The 17,885-nt window shown below is 44.1% G+C and overlaps 1 protein-coding gene across 4 annotated transcripts in view; it reads left to right on the top strand.

Annotated features, from left to right (window-relative positions):
* Positions 1–2,370: 2,370 nt before the first annotated feature.
* Positions 2,371–17,885, top strand: part of cops8 (COP9 signalosome subunit 8) — a 40,864-nt gene continuing 25,349 nt past the window's right edge. For 2 of the 4 annotated variants that reach the window (XM_067987921.1, XM_067987920.1), the window contains exons 1-3: positions 2,371–2,489; positions 14,986–15,056; positions 17,760–17,816. In XM_067987921.1, coding sequence (XP_067844022.1) covers positions 2,412–2,489; positions 14,986–15,056; positions 17,760–17,816 — 206 coding nt within the window. In that variant the 5' untranslated portion in view covers positions 2,371–2,411. The remainder of the gene's footprint in view (positions 2,490–14,985; positions 15,057–17,759; positions 17,817–17,885) is intronic. The other 2 variants (XM_067987923.1, XM_067987922.1) reach the window with 1 other exon arrangement.

The raw sequence follows: 17,885 nt of genomic DNA, 5'->3' as shown, positions 1-17,885 counted from the left end.
ATGCAGGTACACGTGCACAGCAGGCCGACAATGAGAGCCATACTGCCACACGGAATATCATTGAGCACACCATAGGCGTCCTCAAGCAACGCTGCCTAGACCACTATGGAGGAGCCCTGTGTATCAAGAATTGTTGTTGTATGCTGCTTTTCTGTACAACCTGGCCATTTTGAGGGGAAAGCCCTTGCCAACGCGAGAACCTGAGCAAGAGGAGGAGGAGGAGGAGGAAGAGCCGGAGGAGGAAGTGAAGGAAGAGGAAGTGCCAGAGGAGGAGGTGCAGCAGGAAGTGGAGGAAGAGGCAGGGAGACAACAAGGTAGACAGGCCCTGTCTGCCAGGGCTCTGCATGATCAGATTATTAATGAGTGATTCCAGTAACCTCGACGACACCTCCCCATTCCCCAACTGTCCCACATCCCTTACCTTTCCTCTCTCACATGACCATCAAATCGTCCTCCTTATGATTACACATTGCTTCTTCCCTCAGCCCATCGCAGAAATGAAAACCACCATCAAATACAAATTCAAATCCAAATTTATAAATTAACACGTCATAATTCAAACAAAGTGAGACTATTCACCCTTGTGCATTCCCTTACTGCCTATCTTTCATGTGCCTTTACCTTTCTTAATGCTCCTATGAGGTGCAACCCAAGTGGCTGAGCATGGGTGGTGGAAGGCTGCTGACCTTCGATTGAGGAGAGTGCAAATGGACTTGGAGGACGACCTCGAGCAGCTCTGGGCCGAGAAGGCCGGGCTTCAGACTGCACCATGGGCTGCAGCAGTCTGGCCTGGCTGGCTGACAGGCAACAGCAAGGGCACTGGCGGAATGGTGGGGGTGGGAGCAGGAATGCTGTCACCCTGAGAGAGGACAGCAGGTTTGTCTTCCTGGGCGCTACTGCCACTCTCCCGGGGCAGCGCCCCAGCAATCCCGGTGATCTGCTGGAGTACAGATTGCTGGAGTGCTGTGATGCCCTGGAAGCCCTGTTCCACAGTAGAACCCAGTGCCATGATATCAGCAGTCTGAGCTTCCAAGGCAGCAGTCTGAACTCCAAACACAACAGGCTGACCTTGGAAGGCAATGGAAGCTGTGACATCGGTCACCAGACTCTGTATCATGGTGGGTTCCACAGGGGCTATGCTGATGGAGGTGACCACCTGTTCCATGTGGGAAAGGATGGGCTCCAAGTTCTGAGCAAATCCCTTTGCCAAGTTGGAACTATTTAAAGGGAGCATGCAGGAGATACAGGTTAGTTGCTTGATTAGTTATTCTGGCTGCAAGTACAATTGTGGGTGTTTGTGGAAGTTTCTTATACTTGGCATGACTCCTCCATGCCCCTTGACATTGTGTGCAGACTTTCTGGCAGGCTTTCCAATGCACCAAGCATTTGGTTGTGTGCGTCCATCAGCCTTCTTCTGTAGCCTGGCCTATCAACGTCATCATCTGCAGCAAAACTAGTGAGTGACCTCGCCCTCCAGTGAGCTGACACCTGAGGTATCCGTTCCTCCCGCCCTGGCTCCTATGCACTTGTGCCCGGTGTCTCACTACATGCAGATCCCTCCTCTATCCTAGCCTCTAAACTATGCGCAGTGTCAGTCTCTGGCTGCGAGTGTAAGATCGAGTGATGATGTGTCTGCATCATCACTGTCATCGTCCTCTGCCCCCTCTGACAGTGCCAGTTCCAGTTCTTGGGTATCTGCAATGATAAAGGGACACGGGTTGAGTTGTGGTGTGGGGAGAGGAGAAAGTGAGACGTGCGTGCTGACACCATCTGCAGCATGTGAGTCAGAAAAGATTGTGGGATGAGGGAGAAGTGGGAAGCAGGAAGGAGGATTAGGTGCAGAGACCCTTCTTTTGGCTTGGCGTCCACTTTTGTCTGATTACACTTCTGTGAAGCACCTTGGGATGTTTTCCTACATTAAGGGTGCTATATACATGCAGATTATTGTTTTTGATGTCGAGCTCTGCTAAAGGGAACAAAAACTGATATCAGAGCAAAAGGTCATTGGAAAATGTATTTCCCAATAACTGTTTTTGGGAGGGGGCTGTCATTCAGAGATATTCAGGCTATCAACGAGCCGGCACAGACATGATGGGCTGAATGGCCTCTTTCTGTGCTGTTTGATAGTATGATACTATATCACTGACAAACATCAATGTATTTAAATGAGTATTAAATGTCACTTCTAACATTTTCCCAGTTGTTTACAATTTCGAGATTGCTGTGCTGCAGACCATGCTGTGAACCCTGGCCCGGCCCACCTGCTCTTCTCTGAGTGACCGGGCGATGCCTCCTCCCGGCCGGCAGGGCGGCGCTGTGGAACCGCAGCCGCGGTTTGTGACCTCTCGCCTCGTAGCCCGGAAGCGGAAGCGCGGGGAGGGGAGTGAGGCGGGGGGGGACAGGCTGGGAAGATGCCCGCTGCGGTGATGGCGGAAAACTCGCTGGGATTCAGTAAACTGCTGGAGCAGTGTGAGACCCAGGAGCTGGAGGTAGGGCAGAGGGAGCCGGGCCTGCGGGATACGGCGCGGCAGAAGCTGAGGCCTGGACACAGGCTGACTGACAGTTACTGGCAGACCGGGGTGTACCTGCACTCCCCGAGACTCAGAGGAGGAGGGAGAGGGAGAGGAGGAGAGGAGAGGGAGGGAGAGGGAGGGAGGAGAGGAGAGGGAGGGAGGGAGAGAGAGAGAGAGGAGAGGAGAGGGGAGGGGGGGGGAGGGAGAGAGAGGGGAGGAGGAGGGAGGAGGAGGAGGGAGGGAGAGAGAGGAGGGGAGAGGGAAGGGGAGAGGGAGGAGGGGGGGGGGGAGAGGGATATGTGTGTGTGTAGTTATTTATATATATATATATATATATAGTGTGTGTATTATTTATATATGTGCATGTTATGAATATATGGATAGAGGGAAAACACTCTGAGTTATGTATATCACACTCAGTCACTGGCAGGTTGGGTATAAATTTATATAGAAAGAGCAAACTCACGGCCTGACTGACCTCTCCCTAAGTCACTGACAGGCTGGGGGTTGAGAAAAGCTGAGGCGTGACTGTAAAAGAGGAGCTCATGCAGACACATTAAGAGACACATGCAGGAGAGACCACGAAAAGAAAGACTCACAGAAAGCTCTCTTCGATATAGAGATGTGATTCACAGATTGAAGATCAGTGGCATTAACTAGTCATGGCAGGACGGAGACAGATTGGGGCCAGATTGAGGTCAGGGAGAGCACAGTATGGTAGAGAGGGAAAGATCACGCACACAGATTAAAACAGAGAAATTGGGGGATGTTTCCGGGCCATGAGGACAGACCGGTCGGAAGCAGAGGACTCATTGAGCAATATGGGATTGTATATTGTATCTCAGTTACTTTAAAAAAAAATCATTATCAGGATGTGGTGTCAATGGCAAAAGTGGTATTTATTGCCCCTCCCTAGTTGAGCTGAGAGGTGGTGGTGGCCTTGTTCTTGAATTTCATACAACTGAATGGCATGCTGGGCCACTTCAGAGGGCAGTTTTTTTTTATTCGTTCATGGCGAGGCCAGCATTTATTGCCCATCCCTAATTGCCCTTGAGAAGGTGGTGGTGAGCCACCTTCTTGAACCGCTGCAGTCCGTGTGGTGAAGGTTCTCCCACAGTGCTGTTAGGTAGGGAGTTCCAGGATTTTGACCCAGCGACGATGAAGGAACGGTGATATATTTCCAAGTTAAGAGTCAACCACGTTGTGGGACTGGAGTCAGATATAGGTCAGAGATTGGGTAAGGATGGCAGGTTCCTTTCCCTAAAAGACATTAAGGACCCAGTTGGATTTTTATGACAATCCAACAGCTTTATGGTCACTTTTACTGATACTAGCTTTTTATTTCCAGATTTTTTAAATTGTTGTGGTGGGATTTGAACTTGTATTCTCTGGTTTATTAATCCAAGCCTCTGGATTACTAGTCCAGCAACCTAACCACTACACTAGTTGATAGGGTGGATGTATATCGATCTATATAATTTATTTTTATATATAAAAATTTGTATGTGTCTCATGTGCTTCACTGAAAACTGCTATATGAATATTTCCATGTTAAAATGCCCATAGTTGCCTCCTGTGCTTTCTTATGACAGCAGGTAGTCTACTAGGAGATTGTTAATTCTGACTTGCCTGCCTTGGCTCCCTGTCATACCACCATATGATGTATTATATTTCCCTACAAAATGCTCTAATTTTTCCTCTCAGTAATTGAAATTTTTATTGTCCAAAATAAAGTTTTAAACAAATATTCAAAAAGTTGCATATTCAAACTAATAAATTTATTCACTGAATTATCGTTTGTCTTTTAATCACTTCCAAGTTTTTACTTGCAGGCCTCAGCCTCTCCCAAAAGCCTGGGCTTGAATTTGAATTTATTAGCCCCGCGATGTGACTGATATCTGAATACAGATTGTGCGGTCTGAACATTTAGAAGATAACTAATTTCCCAGGATGCAGCAGCATCATTCAGTCAGCTGAATTGCTGGAATAATTTTCTTTGGCTTCTAGCAGTTTCTGCTCAATTGTTTTTCAGTATTATTTAAATAAAAGTTAGAGAACAATTTTCAAAAGCTTTATTCAGGTGAAGTTTATTTTGAGTTCTTTTTGAAAACAGGCTGTGTGAGAGTGAGATAAAATGACAGTGTAGTGATTACACATCTGTTGTATTTTTTTGTTTTACATTCTATAAATTTTAAGGTATGTTAAGCTGAGAGCAAGTGTTTTCCTCATTTTAGTTCATTTTACCCCCCAAAAAATTAAATATTGAAGGGGGAAAAAGCCTTGAATTATTGCACCCGTGTTTTATTGACAGAAAATATAAACATTTCAATTGCTGACAAATATGAGAGATGGATAAAAGTGTCTTTTTCATTCTAGTTTGATCACTTTTTCAAAAAGTGAAATTTTGAAAGCAAAGTCTCCGAGGGAAATGGGTAGGAGGGGCAGCAAAGAGGAAAACTGGTTGAGAGTAAGGTAGTTTCTGGCCTCACACCACATGTCCTTGAGGGAATGATACGGGAGTTGAACAAGTAGTTCAGAGGGTAAGAGGTAGGAACAAGTATCCACACAGTCTTTCACTGCTTCTACTGGCTCAGCCCTTCTCTTTTGTATTGCCTACTATCTTCTCCCACTCCTGTGCTCTGGTACGGCCTGGAAAGTTTTCTGTTGACACTTGATTGGACACCTCCACTCGTTGCCCTGTCCTTGTCTGATCCCATACTCCTATACTGCTTGCTGTTTTCTTCGAATCCCACATTCCCATACTGCCCGCTCGTTCTCTCCACACTAATGCTTTTTGCCTCGCTTGAAGCTGTGCCACCATTTGAAATTTTCCCACTTCTTTTCACCCTCTTCTGCTGAAAGCCATGTCATACCATCCTCTGCTGCCTGCTTTCTCTTTCCATTGTATTGAAAGCCAAAATGCCATTTGTGGAAAAGTTTACTTTTTATGGACAGCTTTGCTGGTGTCGTTGAAGCTGTTCTGCAGTTCATAGAGTCATAGAGCCATAGAGTTATACAGCACGGATAGAGGCCCTTCGGCCCATCGTGTCCGCGCCTGCCAACAGCCCTGTCTACTCTAATCCCATATTCCAGCATTTGGTCCGTAGCCTTGTATGCTATGGCATTTCAAGTGCTCATCCAAATGCTTCTTGAATGTTGTGAGGGTTCCTGCCTCCACAACCCTTTCAGACAGTGAGTTCCAGACTCCAACCACCCTCTGGGTGAAAAAGTTCTTTCTCAAATCCCCTCTAAACCTCCCGCCTTTTACCTTGAATCTATGTCCCCTTGTTATAGAACCCTCAACGAAGGGAAAAAGCTCCTTAGTATCCATCCTATCTGTGCCCCTCATAATTTTGTACACCTCAATCATGTCCCCCCTCAGCCTCCTCTGCTCCAAGGAAAACAAACCCAATCTTCCCAGTCTCTCTTCATAGCTGAAGCGCTCCAGCCCTGGTAACATCCTGGTGAATCTCCTCTGCACCCTCTCCAAAGCGATCACATCCTTCCTGTAGTGTGGCGACCAGAACTGCACACAGTACTCCAGCTGTGGCCTAACCAGTGTTTTATACAGCTCCATCATAACCTCCTTGCTCTTATATTCTATGCCTCGGCTAATAAAGGCAAGTATCCCATATGCCTTCTTTACCACCTTATCTACCTGTTCCGCCGCCTTCAGGGATCTGTGAACTTGCACACCAAGATCCCTCTGACCCTCTGTCTTGCCTAGGGTCCTCCCATTCATTGTGTATTCCCTTGCCTTGTTAGTCCCTCCAAAGTGCATCACCTCGCACTTTTCCGGGTTAAATTCCATTTGCCACTGTTCCACCCATCTGACCAACCCATCTATATCGTCCTGCAGACTGAGGCTATCCTCCTCGCTATTTACCACCCTACCAATCTTTGTATCATCAGCGAACTTACTGATCATACCTTTTACATTCATATCCAAGTCATTAATGTAGACCACAAACAGCAAGGCACCGATCCCTGTGGTACCCCACTGGCCACAGGCTTCCAGTCACAAAAACAACCTTCGACCATCACCCTCTGCCTTCTGCCACTAAGCCAGTTTTGTATCCAAAGTGCCAAGGCACCCTGGATTCCATGGGCTCGTACCTTCTTGACCAGTCTCCTGTGGGGGACTTTATTGAAGGCCTTACTGAAATCCATGTATACCACATCCACTGCGTTACCCTCATCCACACGCCTAGTCACCCCCTCAAAAAATTCAATCAAATTAGTCAGACATGATCTTCCCTTGACAAAGCCATGTTGACTATCCCTGATTAATCCTTGCTTTTCCAAGTGGAGACTAATTTTGTCCTTCAGAAGTTTTTCCAATAATTTTCCTACCACTGATGTTAGGCTCACTGGCCTGTAGTTCCCCGGTTTTTCCCTACTCCCCTTCTTGAATAATGGTACTACATTAGCGGTTCTCCAGTCCTCTGGCACATCCCCTGTGGCCAGAGAGGTTCTGAATATATGTGTCAGAGCCCCCGCAATCTCCTCCTTTGCCTCACACAGTAGCCTGGGATACATTTCGTCCGGGCCTGGGGATTTATCCATTTTTAGGCCTGCTAAAACCGCCAATACCTCCTCCCGCTCGATGTTAATATGTTCGAGTATATCACAGTCCCCCTGCCGTATTTCTATGTCTACGTCGTCCTTCTCCATAGTGAAAACAGATGCAAAAAATTCATTTAGAACCCCTCCTACATCTGCCGGCTCCACACACACATTGCCATTTTTGTCCCTAATGGGCCCTATTTTTTTCCCTAGTCATCCTCTTACCCTTAATATACTTATAAAACATCTTAGGATTTTCCTTTATTTTGCTCGCCAGTGTTATTTCATGGCCCCTCCTTGATCTCCTAATTTCTTTTTTAAGTATCCCCCTGCACTTTTTGTACTCCTCTAGGGCTTCCTCCGTCTTTAGCCTTTTGTATCTGCCAAAAGCCCTCCTTTTTTTCCTAATCCATTCTCGTATATCCCCTGACATCCAAGGTTCCCTGGAGTTCTTGGAACCACCCTTGACCTTTACGGGAACATGTTGCCATTGTATGGTCTCAATCTCCCTTCTGAAAGACTCCCATTGCTCCGATGCGGATTTTCCTACAAGCAGCTGATCCCAGTCCATTTTGGCCAGATCCTGCCTTATCCTATTAAAATCGGCCTTCCCCCAATTTAGAACCTTTATTTCCGGCCCCTCCCTGTCCTTTTCCATGACCACCTTAAATCTCACTGAATTATGGTCACTGTCACCAAAGTGCTCACCTACTAGCACTTCTTCCACTTGGCCGGCCACATTCCCTAGAATTAGGTCCAGTACCGCCCCCTCTCTTGTAGGACTTTCTACATGCTGGCTCAAAAAGCTCTCCTGGATGCACATTAAGAATTTTGTACCCTCTAAGCCTTTTACACTCTGAGTTCATTTATTTTTAAAATTTCCCCTCTCCTGCCTGTTTGAATTGCCTGTTCTTTTGACGTTTTCCCCATCGCTAGCCCACTTGTTAAACTTCATTTAAAAAAAAAACCTGGTCCCCCTACCGCTTTTTTGAAATTCCCTCATTGCCATTTAGAAACCCATGCCGTCATTTAAAATTTGCCTGGTTAACCTCTTAGTATATATTTTTCTATAATATATTAAACTTGCTCTGTATGTCACACTAAAACAAAAGCGAAATACTGCGGATGCTGGAAATCTGAAATAAAAACAGAAAATGCTGGAAAACACTCAGCAGATCAGACAGCATCTGTGGACAGAGAAATAGACTGTTCTGAGTGACTAGTCCGGAGAATATATCAATTTTAAAAAAATAGCAGGTTAGCCAGCATCATTGGGCACCAGCTTGATCTTATGTAGGTCAATTGGATAAGCGAGTTGAATTATCATTATCAGCCTCTAACCTAAATTGCTTGGCTGTGAACTGTATCCAGTAGCTCAGCTCACCTGCAGTATTGGGTAGAGCACGCTTCTAACCCCTCCTCCCGATCTAATCAGCATTTCTATTTTAAAAACTTTTTCTCTTAATTTTTTCCCCTCCACATCGCTTGAGTGTGTTGACTCCTTGTTGCAGTATGGTTCCATGGTCACTAGTTACCCTTCAGTACAGCACCCAAGAGGCTATTTTTCAAGTATGAGCCTCGAAAGTGAATATCTATTTGTGCGAAGCATCACAGTTGAGTGACCCTGAAGTATCCTTACATATGCACCTCTAATAGAAGAGGAGGAATTCTGGCTAAGTTTCCTACCCTAATCCAGTGATGTTAAAGCAATTGTAGCACCCTTACCATCGCTCCAATTCACAATAGCTAACTCCAGACAGATCAGGGATTGCCCCGGGACTTTCTAAGTCAGTATGGCCCAGCTATTCAGTGCTTATATCTGCTCAACCATTGGGAAAGTTAGCACTTGCAGGTAAAGGAGAAATATTCATGGAACAGATTGACACAGACTGGGTGAAACAAATGGAGGGTACAGTTGATTGTGATTTTTTTTTAAGAAGGGTGAAACTCTGGGCTTTTTTTAAAAACAAACCATGGGACTCATAGCTGAGCCAATATTGTCCTCATCCAACGTTATAGAATCATAGAATGGGTACAGCACAGAAGGTGGCCACACGGCCCAGTGCCGGCTCTTTGTAAGAGCAGTCCAGTTAGTCCCATTCCCCCTCTTTCCCCATAGCCCTGCAAATTTTTCCCTTCAGGTATTTATCCAATTCTTTTTTGAAAGCCACGATTGAATCTGCTTCCACCACCCTTTCAGGCAGCGCATTCCAGATCATAACTGCTGGCTGCGTAAAAAAGTTTTTCCTCATGTCGCCTTGGTTCTTTTGCCAGTCACCTTAAATTTGTGTCCTCTGGTTACAGACCATTCCACCAATGGTAACAGTATTCCTTTATTTACTTTAGCTAAACCCTTCATGATTTTGAACACTTCTATCAAATCTCCTCTGCTCTAAGGAGAACAACCCCATCTTCTCCAGTCTATCCACATAACTGAAGTCCCACATCCCTATTACCATTTTCTGCACCATCTCTAAGGCCTGCACATCCTTCCTAAAGTGCGGTGCCCAGAATTGGACACAATACTCCAGCTGTGGCCGAACCAGTATTTTATAAAGGTTCAACATAACTTCCTTGTTTTTGTACCCTATGCCTCTATTTATAAAGCCCAGAATCCCATATGCTTTTTTAACCGCTTTCTCAACTTGTCCTGCAACCTTCAAAGGTTTATGCACACATACCCCAGATCTCTCTGTTCCTGCACCCCCTTTAGAATTGTACCATTTAGTTTATATTGCCTCTCCTCATTCTTCCTGCCAAAATATATCACGTCCCTTCACGTGCACTTCCTAGCAGGAGTTACTGAATGGTGAGCAGGAGTGGTAGTTCTGGCCGAGTTTATTTTCCTCTGTCACTAGCCCAGGGGCATTGAAAGTAATTGTAGTGCTCCAGCTGCCACCTCAGCTGGTATCAGCCAGTTTAAATGGCTCAGTATTACAGCAAACAGTGCCTTTGCATTGGAAAAAAAAATTAAAATGGGAAGGAACAAAGCAAAAAACTTCACAACTAGATAGAGGGATTGACCTTTCCTTGCTCCTTCCTGCCCACTTGGACTGTCATTTGAACACTGATTTCCTCTCATGGAATTTTACAGAGACTCTGCACAACAGTGGTAGGGAGAAAAAGAGCAAGAAGTGAGGGTAAATCTTCATAAAATTGTGGCTGTGGCAAACCAACTTGAAGGTGACCAAAACTTCTATTTGCTCTCAATTAAAGAAGTGGATAGAGGGGTGAGAGGAGCATCTGTTACAAAACAAAGGCTTCAGAGTGACTGACGTAGGAGCATTTAGCATTCTGGATCTCGTGGGTACAAATCCTTCAAGTAGCTGCTGTTTGGGATCTGCTGGTTGTAGGGAAGCTACCAACTCTCATAAGGTTTCCACATAGTTGTAAGAATGCCGATGAATTGATACAGACATGGAAAACATTTTTAAAATTTGTACTCACTAATCTAGCACCTGTCACTCGTTTGTGTTTGGTAAACGCACTTGTTTGCACAAATGACCTTTCAGTACATATAGATCATAAATACTGTGACTTTGGGATACATTCGATTTTCTAGTGTTGCATTAGCAACAAAGTGGAACAGTGGTTTTGCCTTTTCATTTATTTAATTTGTGTTTGACTATTGATGGTCATTTTGCTAAAGAAGTGACACAATTTTAAATAGTCTCAGAAGTATTTTTCCTTCCTTTGATTTTTTTTTCTCCTTTTCCCTCTTCCACTCCAGTCATCTCTAAAAAGGCCACGTAACATTTTGGGGAAGCTCAATATTTAGATCTGCTGGGCACAGCCTACTCTGGAATTCTAAGCTTCCATATAAATATCAAAAGTTTCAAGTAAATAGCCGTTAATGTGGACCTGCTCGGCAATGCATTGATGTCACTGCACAGTTCTGTTTGCAAACCTAATAAAATAACTGATGCGTAGGTTACTTTATCAGAAGAGTAATCTCTCAACTTTTAAAAAATGTATAGACACATTTATTTCATGAACTTTAATTCACGTGTGTTTTGTGACAATCAGATGGTTGAGACAGGGAGTACAGTATAGAGCAAGACAACTAAAAAGAAAGACTTATATAGCACTGTTCATGAGCTCAGGACGTCCCAAAGCACTTTACAGCCAATGAAGTACTTTTGAAGTGTAGTCACTGTTGTAATGTAGGAAACACAACAGTCAATTTGCGCACAGCAAGGTCCCACAAACAGCAATGAGATTATGACCAGATAATCTTTTTTTAATGATGTTGGTGAGGGATACACATTGCACATTGGCCAGGACACCGGGGAGAACTCCCCTGCTCTTTGAAGTAGTTCTGTAGGATCTTTTATGTCCACCTGGGAGGGCAGACGGGCCTTGGTTTAACGTCTCATCCAAAAAATGACAGTGCAGCACTCAGTTTTATTGCAAGGAGGTTGGAGTACAAGAGTAGGGAAGTCTTACTACAGTTGTACAGGGCTTTAGTGGGACCTCACCTTGAATACTGCATACAGTTTTGGTCTCCTTATCTAACGAAGGTAATACTTATCATAGAGGTTCATTAAATTAATTCCTGGGATGAGAGGGTTGTCCTATGAAGAGAGGTTGAGAAGAATGGGCCTATATTCTCTGGAGTTTAGCAGAATCAGAGGTGATCTCATTGAAACAAATAAGATTATGAGGGGGCTTGACAAGGTAGATGCTGAGAGATTGTTTGCCCTGGCTAGAGAGTCTAGAACTAGGGGGCATCGTCTCAGGATAAGGAGTCGGCCATTTAAGACTGAGATGAGGAATTTCTTCACTCAGAAGGTTGTGAATCTTTGGAATTCTCTACCCCAGAGGGCTGTGGATGCTGAGTCATTGAATATATTCAAGACTGAGATGGATAGATTTTTGGATTCTAGGGGAATCAAGGGATTTGGGGATCGGGCAGGAATGTGGAGTTGAGGCCGAAGATCGGCCATGATCTTATTGAATGGTGGAGCAGGCTCGAGGGACTGTATGGCCTACTGCTGCTCCTATTTCTTATGTTCTTAGTACTGCATGGGAGTGTCAGCCTAGATTTTGTGTTCAAGTCTTTGGAGTGGGACTTGAACCCACAACATTCTGACTCAGAAGCAAGAGTGCTACCACTGAGCCACAGCTCAGGAGCTTGTGGCTGAAGCAGATGGTATAATGGGCAGTAGTAAAGTACATATGAGCCTTTTAAAGAGGAGCTTGTCCCTGTGGTTGATATATTGGTGAATGTTCAGAGAAAAGAGACTAGGTTGATTCTAATACTTAGGACTCTTGTAAGTTATGAAGAAGTTGTTTTCATTAGAGATAAGCAGATTCAAGAGAGCAAGGGTCCAGATCTTTAGAAGTGCTGAAATCATAAGTGATGTGGATGTAAGCAGGCTATTTGAATTGGATTGTGAGCACTGAACTAGAGGTTGCAAAATTAAAATCATCAAGCATTAATTGAGGATGACAACTTATAGAGGTGGACAAGATGTTATAAATAAGTCCAGAGCACTACTTAAAGGTAAGATAAGATATTAGAGCAAGGGTCAATTTAGGATGGGTGTCAGGAAGAACCTCTTCAAGCAAAGAATAAAGATTATTTGGGTCGGGTAGTGGAGGCAAAACCTTCAAATTAATTCAAGATCCGGCTCAATAATATAATGGGTACCAAATTGTTTTTACCTGGAATGATGTAAAATGGGTCAAATAAGTTCCCTCAACTACTTTAATTTTGTGTCTAGAGATTAGAAGAATACATTATTTTTTCAGTGTGGAATAAGTTGCTAGAAAAAATAGTCGATAGTGATTAACTCTCTCAAAACAAAAGATAGATGTCTTGGAATAGCAGTGGAGATTAGAGGGCTCCATGTCGACTAGGATGATCAAATACTCCACGGTTCCTGTGTTTCTGGGGTTGAGGGGGGTGGTATTGTCTGATGGGCATCAGGACCAGGTTGAATAGTAGAGATGTGGGAATAGATAGGTATTCCAATTTTGCTTGATGTCTTTGAGAAGCAGGAAGTAATTATGCAACACGTCCCCTTAGTAGATTAAATGAGTGGGATGGAGGCTGTGATAGGATAGATTGTACATTGTGGGAGGAGTAAGTTTTATTGGTTGGTTGTTTTTTAATTCATGTTGTCTTACCATCTTAATTCACTTTCAGCAGTACTTACTGGCTGCTGATAGTAAGCCCGTTTATTTACAAAATGTGCTGGAAACAATCAGTAGTAAAAGCACTCTGTTCCCTGTGCTGGTTTATACCTTTGGCAGGGCTTTACGCTTTAAGACTGTCTGTTAATTCTTTCCCTCATCCCTAAGACATCTGACCATGTATAAATGTGATGGTCTTCAGAACACCATGTTGCTGCAATACTTGGATTTTGTCAGTAGAGGTTGCAAGTTTCCCACGTTCCTGGTACTGAAACTCAAAACAGTCACTGACTGTTATATGCCACATTTATATTGTGGAACCAGTTGAAATGGAAGTAGTTCCACAGTGTGATAAGGCTGCTGATGCTCTGCATTTCGTGCTGTTTACCTTGCAAGATAGACTCATCAGCAGCAGCAACACGTAAGTAAGTGTGCATTAACAGTTGCACAAATGTAACAAGTTACACTTTGGCCGCAGATCTGCCCTGATGTCAAGCGCAGGTTTTACAGGCCAGCAATCTGAAAACTGTATTGGTTGCCTGCATGGGCAGTGTGAGAGCCTGCTGGCTGTCACTTATACTTACTGTGGACAGCATTCTGTCTCTGGAAGCAAGATGCTACACTACCCTTTTTGTCACTGCCTCCAGAGGCTGTACAATGATATAAATAGAGTATTAGCTTCTACCATTCCCTCCCCCTCCTGCTGATCTCAACCAGGGCAACTTTAGTGGTGCTACATTTGGCATGGGCATTACTGGCCTTGAGAAGTAGAGGAAACCAGGAAGGATTTGAGCACTTGATTGCCATCCAATGAATGTAGCTGGGAAGCGGGTGTATTTCAGGTGAGAAGAGCATCCAGCTCAGTTGTTATACCCCCTCATGGTAGAACAGCCTGCCAACACTGTCACACTTCTACAATGGCTGCTTGGGTGCAGTATCAAGGTAACCAGCATCCATGGAACCAAGCTTCTTAAGGAAGACCCCCCCCCAATAATTAGTCATGGAGCTTCCAGGAGGTTAAAATTTAGCTTCTGGCTAAAGCTGCTTTTATCTTGAAGTTCGGGTTCTGGTATTTAAATCGCTTGGAGGCTCTTTGGAGGTCAGTTGAGTACGAACAGACTGGCTCTGCGCACCTGCATTCTGCACCATCTGCACATCCACTCAGTGTCACGATTTGTGAAATTTGCCAAAGTATGCAAAGAATCTTCAGAGATGTGATTTGTACGCGTTCAGGATGGTGTACTTGTGTGAGGGAGAGCATTGGATTACGTATATTTGTAGTTGCAGCATGTCCGTAAATCTATGGCAGTCTTGAAAATCGTTGCTGAGCCGGTTCTGTGCAGCATGCAGAAGCATCAGAACTGGTTCAGAACATTAGTGGAACAGAGATGGGGATAACTGTTCTGATAGCAGATGACAGCACCCGCAAAAAAAAAAGGTGTGTCTAGGCTGAGATGGGCATTCATCACTAAATAATCACGGGCACGAGCAAATGTAGAACTTGTTCATGGATCTGAAAAATCTTTTTTTGCTTTAAATATTTGATAAAGTGCAGACTAACTACATTATTGGGGAAATCGACTTGGAGGAATGACCGAGCTTGACATTTTGAGAGAGCTGATCAGCATGCACAGTTGAAACCGCAGCGCCTCAGAGCTGATGACTGACTCTGGTGGGCTTCACGCTGTTAACATTAGTTACTCCTTACTGGATTTGAAAGGTTTTTATATTTTATTGGTACTGATACATTTTTGTCTTGAATTTGCAGGCTCCTGGTGGAATAGCAACACCACAGGTTTATGGCCAACTGCTTGCTTTGTATCTCCTACACAATGACATGTGAGTATTGAAAGAAGAGGTAACACCACACACAAACATCTGTGTCATTTCTATAAGCGTCCACCAGGAGCAAATGTTTGAGTAAGATTTTAATAAAACATCACGGTGGCTAGTGAAAATATTTTGCACACTGTCCACTTGAAGTGTGCATAGCACCCAACAGTAAATTGTAAATTTTGTCTTTCCAAATTTGGACTCTATGTAATTTGGGTCGTGTGTGCCAAGGTTATTTTGAGCCGTATAACACCAGGATGCAGTGTTGATGGTTACAGATCAATAGTGGTGGGAGCAATTTGCGGTGACAAATTAAAATTATGCTCATGTAGTATATTGGCACAAGATTAAAAAGTATTGACAAGTGAGATCTTTTCTGCTATCATATTTGGACTGATACTTTAAATAAATCTAGTGAATGCTGTGGAATACTGTCTCTCTGTCTGTATCACTGTTGTCTCTAAATCAGGAAGTGTGCTTCTGGTCTCAGAGTCTGGGCTGACATTCCAGTACATTACAAGAATTTACATTTATATAACACCTGTAATGTAGCAAACCTCCTTAGGTAATTTGCAGTTCAGGGTCTACCTAGACAAAAATAGGAGGGGAATTAGGGGAGAGAGAGTGGTTTTTGAAAGTGAGGAAGGATGAAGCAAGATGTAGGATTTGGAAACAGAGTTCCAGAGTGTAAAGGCATGTTGGCTGAAGGCCCTGCCACTAATGGTAAGGTGTGGTGAGTAGAGAATGTATTAGACTAGAGTTGGAAGAGTGGATGATGAGTGTAGGACTGGAGGAGATTGCTGAGTCAAGAAGAGTGAGTCTGTGGAAGGGTTTGTAGCCAAGGATAAGGATTTTGAAGTTGAGGACTGCTGCATTGCTGTCTTTCAGGTAAGATAGACCACAGCACCTTCTACCTGTTCCAATGGATGTTACAGGTCCCATGTCACTATTATGGTGTCTTGGTCATTATTCTTTTAACGCCCAGCCCTGCCTCACCACCACCTCTTTCAATTCCTCTACTGCTTCTTTGCTGTCAAACTGTTTGTCCAGCATCTAGTCTTGGATGGGCTGCAATTTCAACCAGCTAAACATTGGGATTATTTTCAGCTACTCCCACAAACTCCATCCCTCTCCCTGGCCACTGTCTCAGGCTGAACCAGACTGTTGGCAAATTTGGTGTCGTATTTGACCCCGAGCTGAGCTTCTGACCTTATATCCTATCTATTACAAAGACTGCTTACTTCTACCTCCATAACATCACGCACCTTCCACACCCCCACCCCCTACCTCAGTCCATGTGCTGCTGAAATCATCAACCATGACTTTGTCCCCCTTGCCATTCACCCCTGTCCTCACTAGCCTTCATTAGCTCTCGGTACCCCAGTGTCTCAAATTTAAAATTCTCACTCTTTTGTTTCAGTCCTTCTTTGGCGTCATCCCTCACTATTTTTAACCTTCTCCAGTGCAGCTCTTTGCCCTCCAAACTCTCCATTCCTGTGATTCCAGCCCCTTGTCTGTGTCCCCAACATGGTGGCCATGCCTTTGGAATTCCCTCCTTCAACTCCTCCACCTGTTCACCTCACTCTCTTCCATTAAGTCCCTCCTTAAAGCCCAACTCTTTGACCAAGTTTTTGGTCACCCCTGTTTTGACCTGATATCCATTTTTCTCCTTGCGCCTCTCTGAAATGCCTTGGGTCATTTTGCTATATTAAAGACACAGTATAATGCAGGTAGTTGTTCTACCAAAACCATCATATAACACAAACACTCATCTCATTGTAATGTTGCTGGTGCATAATGCCTGCTGAGTTTGCCTACTTAACAGGCACTTCAGTTCAAAAGCAATTCATTGAAATTTGAGATGTTTCAACATGATGAGTATTATCGATACAGTATTGGTTTTATGATCACTTTGACACCACAGAGTTCTGAGGATATTGCTGTTTGGCTTTTGTACTTGCCTAACTTTGAATGTGTATAGAGTTGATATTCAGTCCTGCACGATTGAGATTGGAGTCCAATATCCAAAAATCATACTGGAGTTTTCAGGCATGCTTCAGGTGTATTGGACCTCAGTTAGCACCTGCTTTTGATTTAGATTTGCCTCAAATGTGAACTATTTCCATGACTCCGTTTTTCTGCAGGTGCTGGTGGTAGTCTTGTCAATTGCTGACGACTATAGCAGTCACTGGTGTTGGATGTGAAGTTGATGGCTTGCGAGTTCAACATGCGACTTGACTGTACGGCCACACTCTGTGCAATAGTTTGTCAAAGACTAATCTTAATGATTACTGTTTTACTGAGGCTGCAAAGAGGTTTGTAATGGTCTGAAGATTTTGCTGTCTACAAAATAGGAGTTCACAGAAAAGTTTCCCCCTAGTTTTGGTCTTTGTCTGGAATTGTTTGAGCTGGAAAAGTTTTCCAGCTATTCGAACCTTGATGTAAATTCTAGTGCTTTGGCTTACAGTTGCACTCTCAGGCATAGCATCAGAATAGGCTAGCTTTACTTTATGCTGTTTAAGATAAAGAATAGGTCATGGAAGTTGCCATTGGCAATTACACTGCCCATTATCCCATTGTGCAATTGGCTAGAACTTGGCTGGAAATTACCAGAGATCCTCTTGGCTCAAGTTGTCAAAGGGCTTAGATTTACAAAGAAAATGTTGAAGTCCACTTTCTGTTCACTGTACTTTTCTTTGATCTGCCTAGCTACAAAGACCCTGTTGACTTTGCCACATTGAGAGTGAAATTCACATTAGGATTCAGGTAGGATGTTGTCTGTTGTGGTGATGATCAACCTGGTGAGAAGGACTCTTGCTAAGATTTTCCCTGCAA

The sequence above is a fragment of the Heptranchias perlo genome, chromosome 7 (assembly GCF_035084215.1).
Source record: "Heptranchias perlo isolate sHepPer1 chromosome 7, sHepPer1.hap1, whole genome shotgun sequence".
NCBI classification, from domain to species: Eukaryota; Metazoa; Chordata; class Chondrichthyes; order Hexanchiformes; family Hexanchidae; genus Heptranchias; species Heptranchias perlo.
This window is presented reverse-complemented; position numbering and strand designations above follow the sequence as displayed.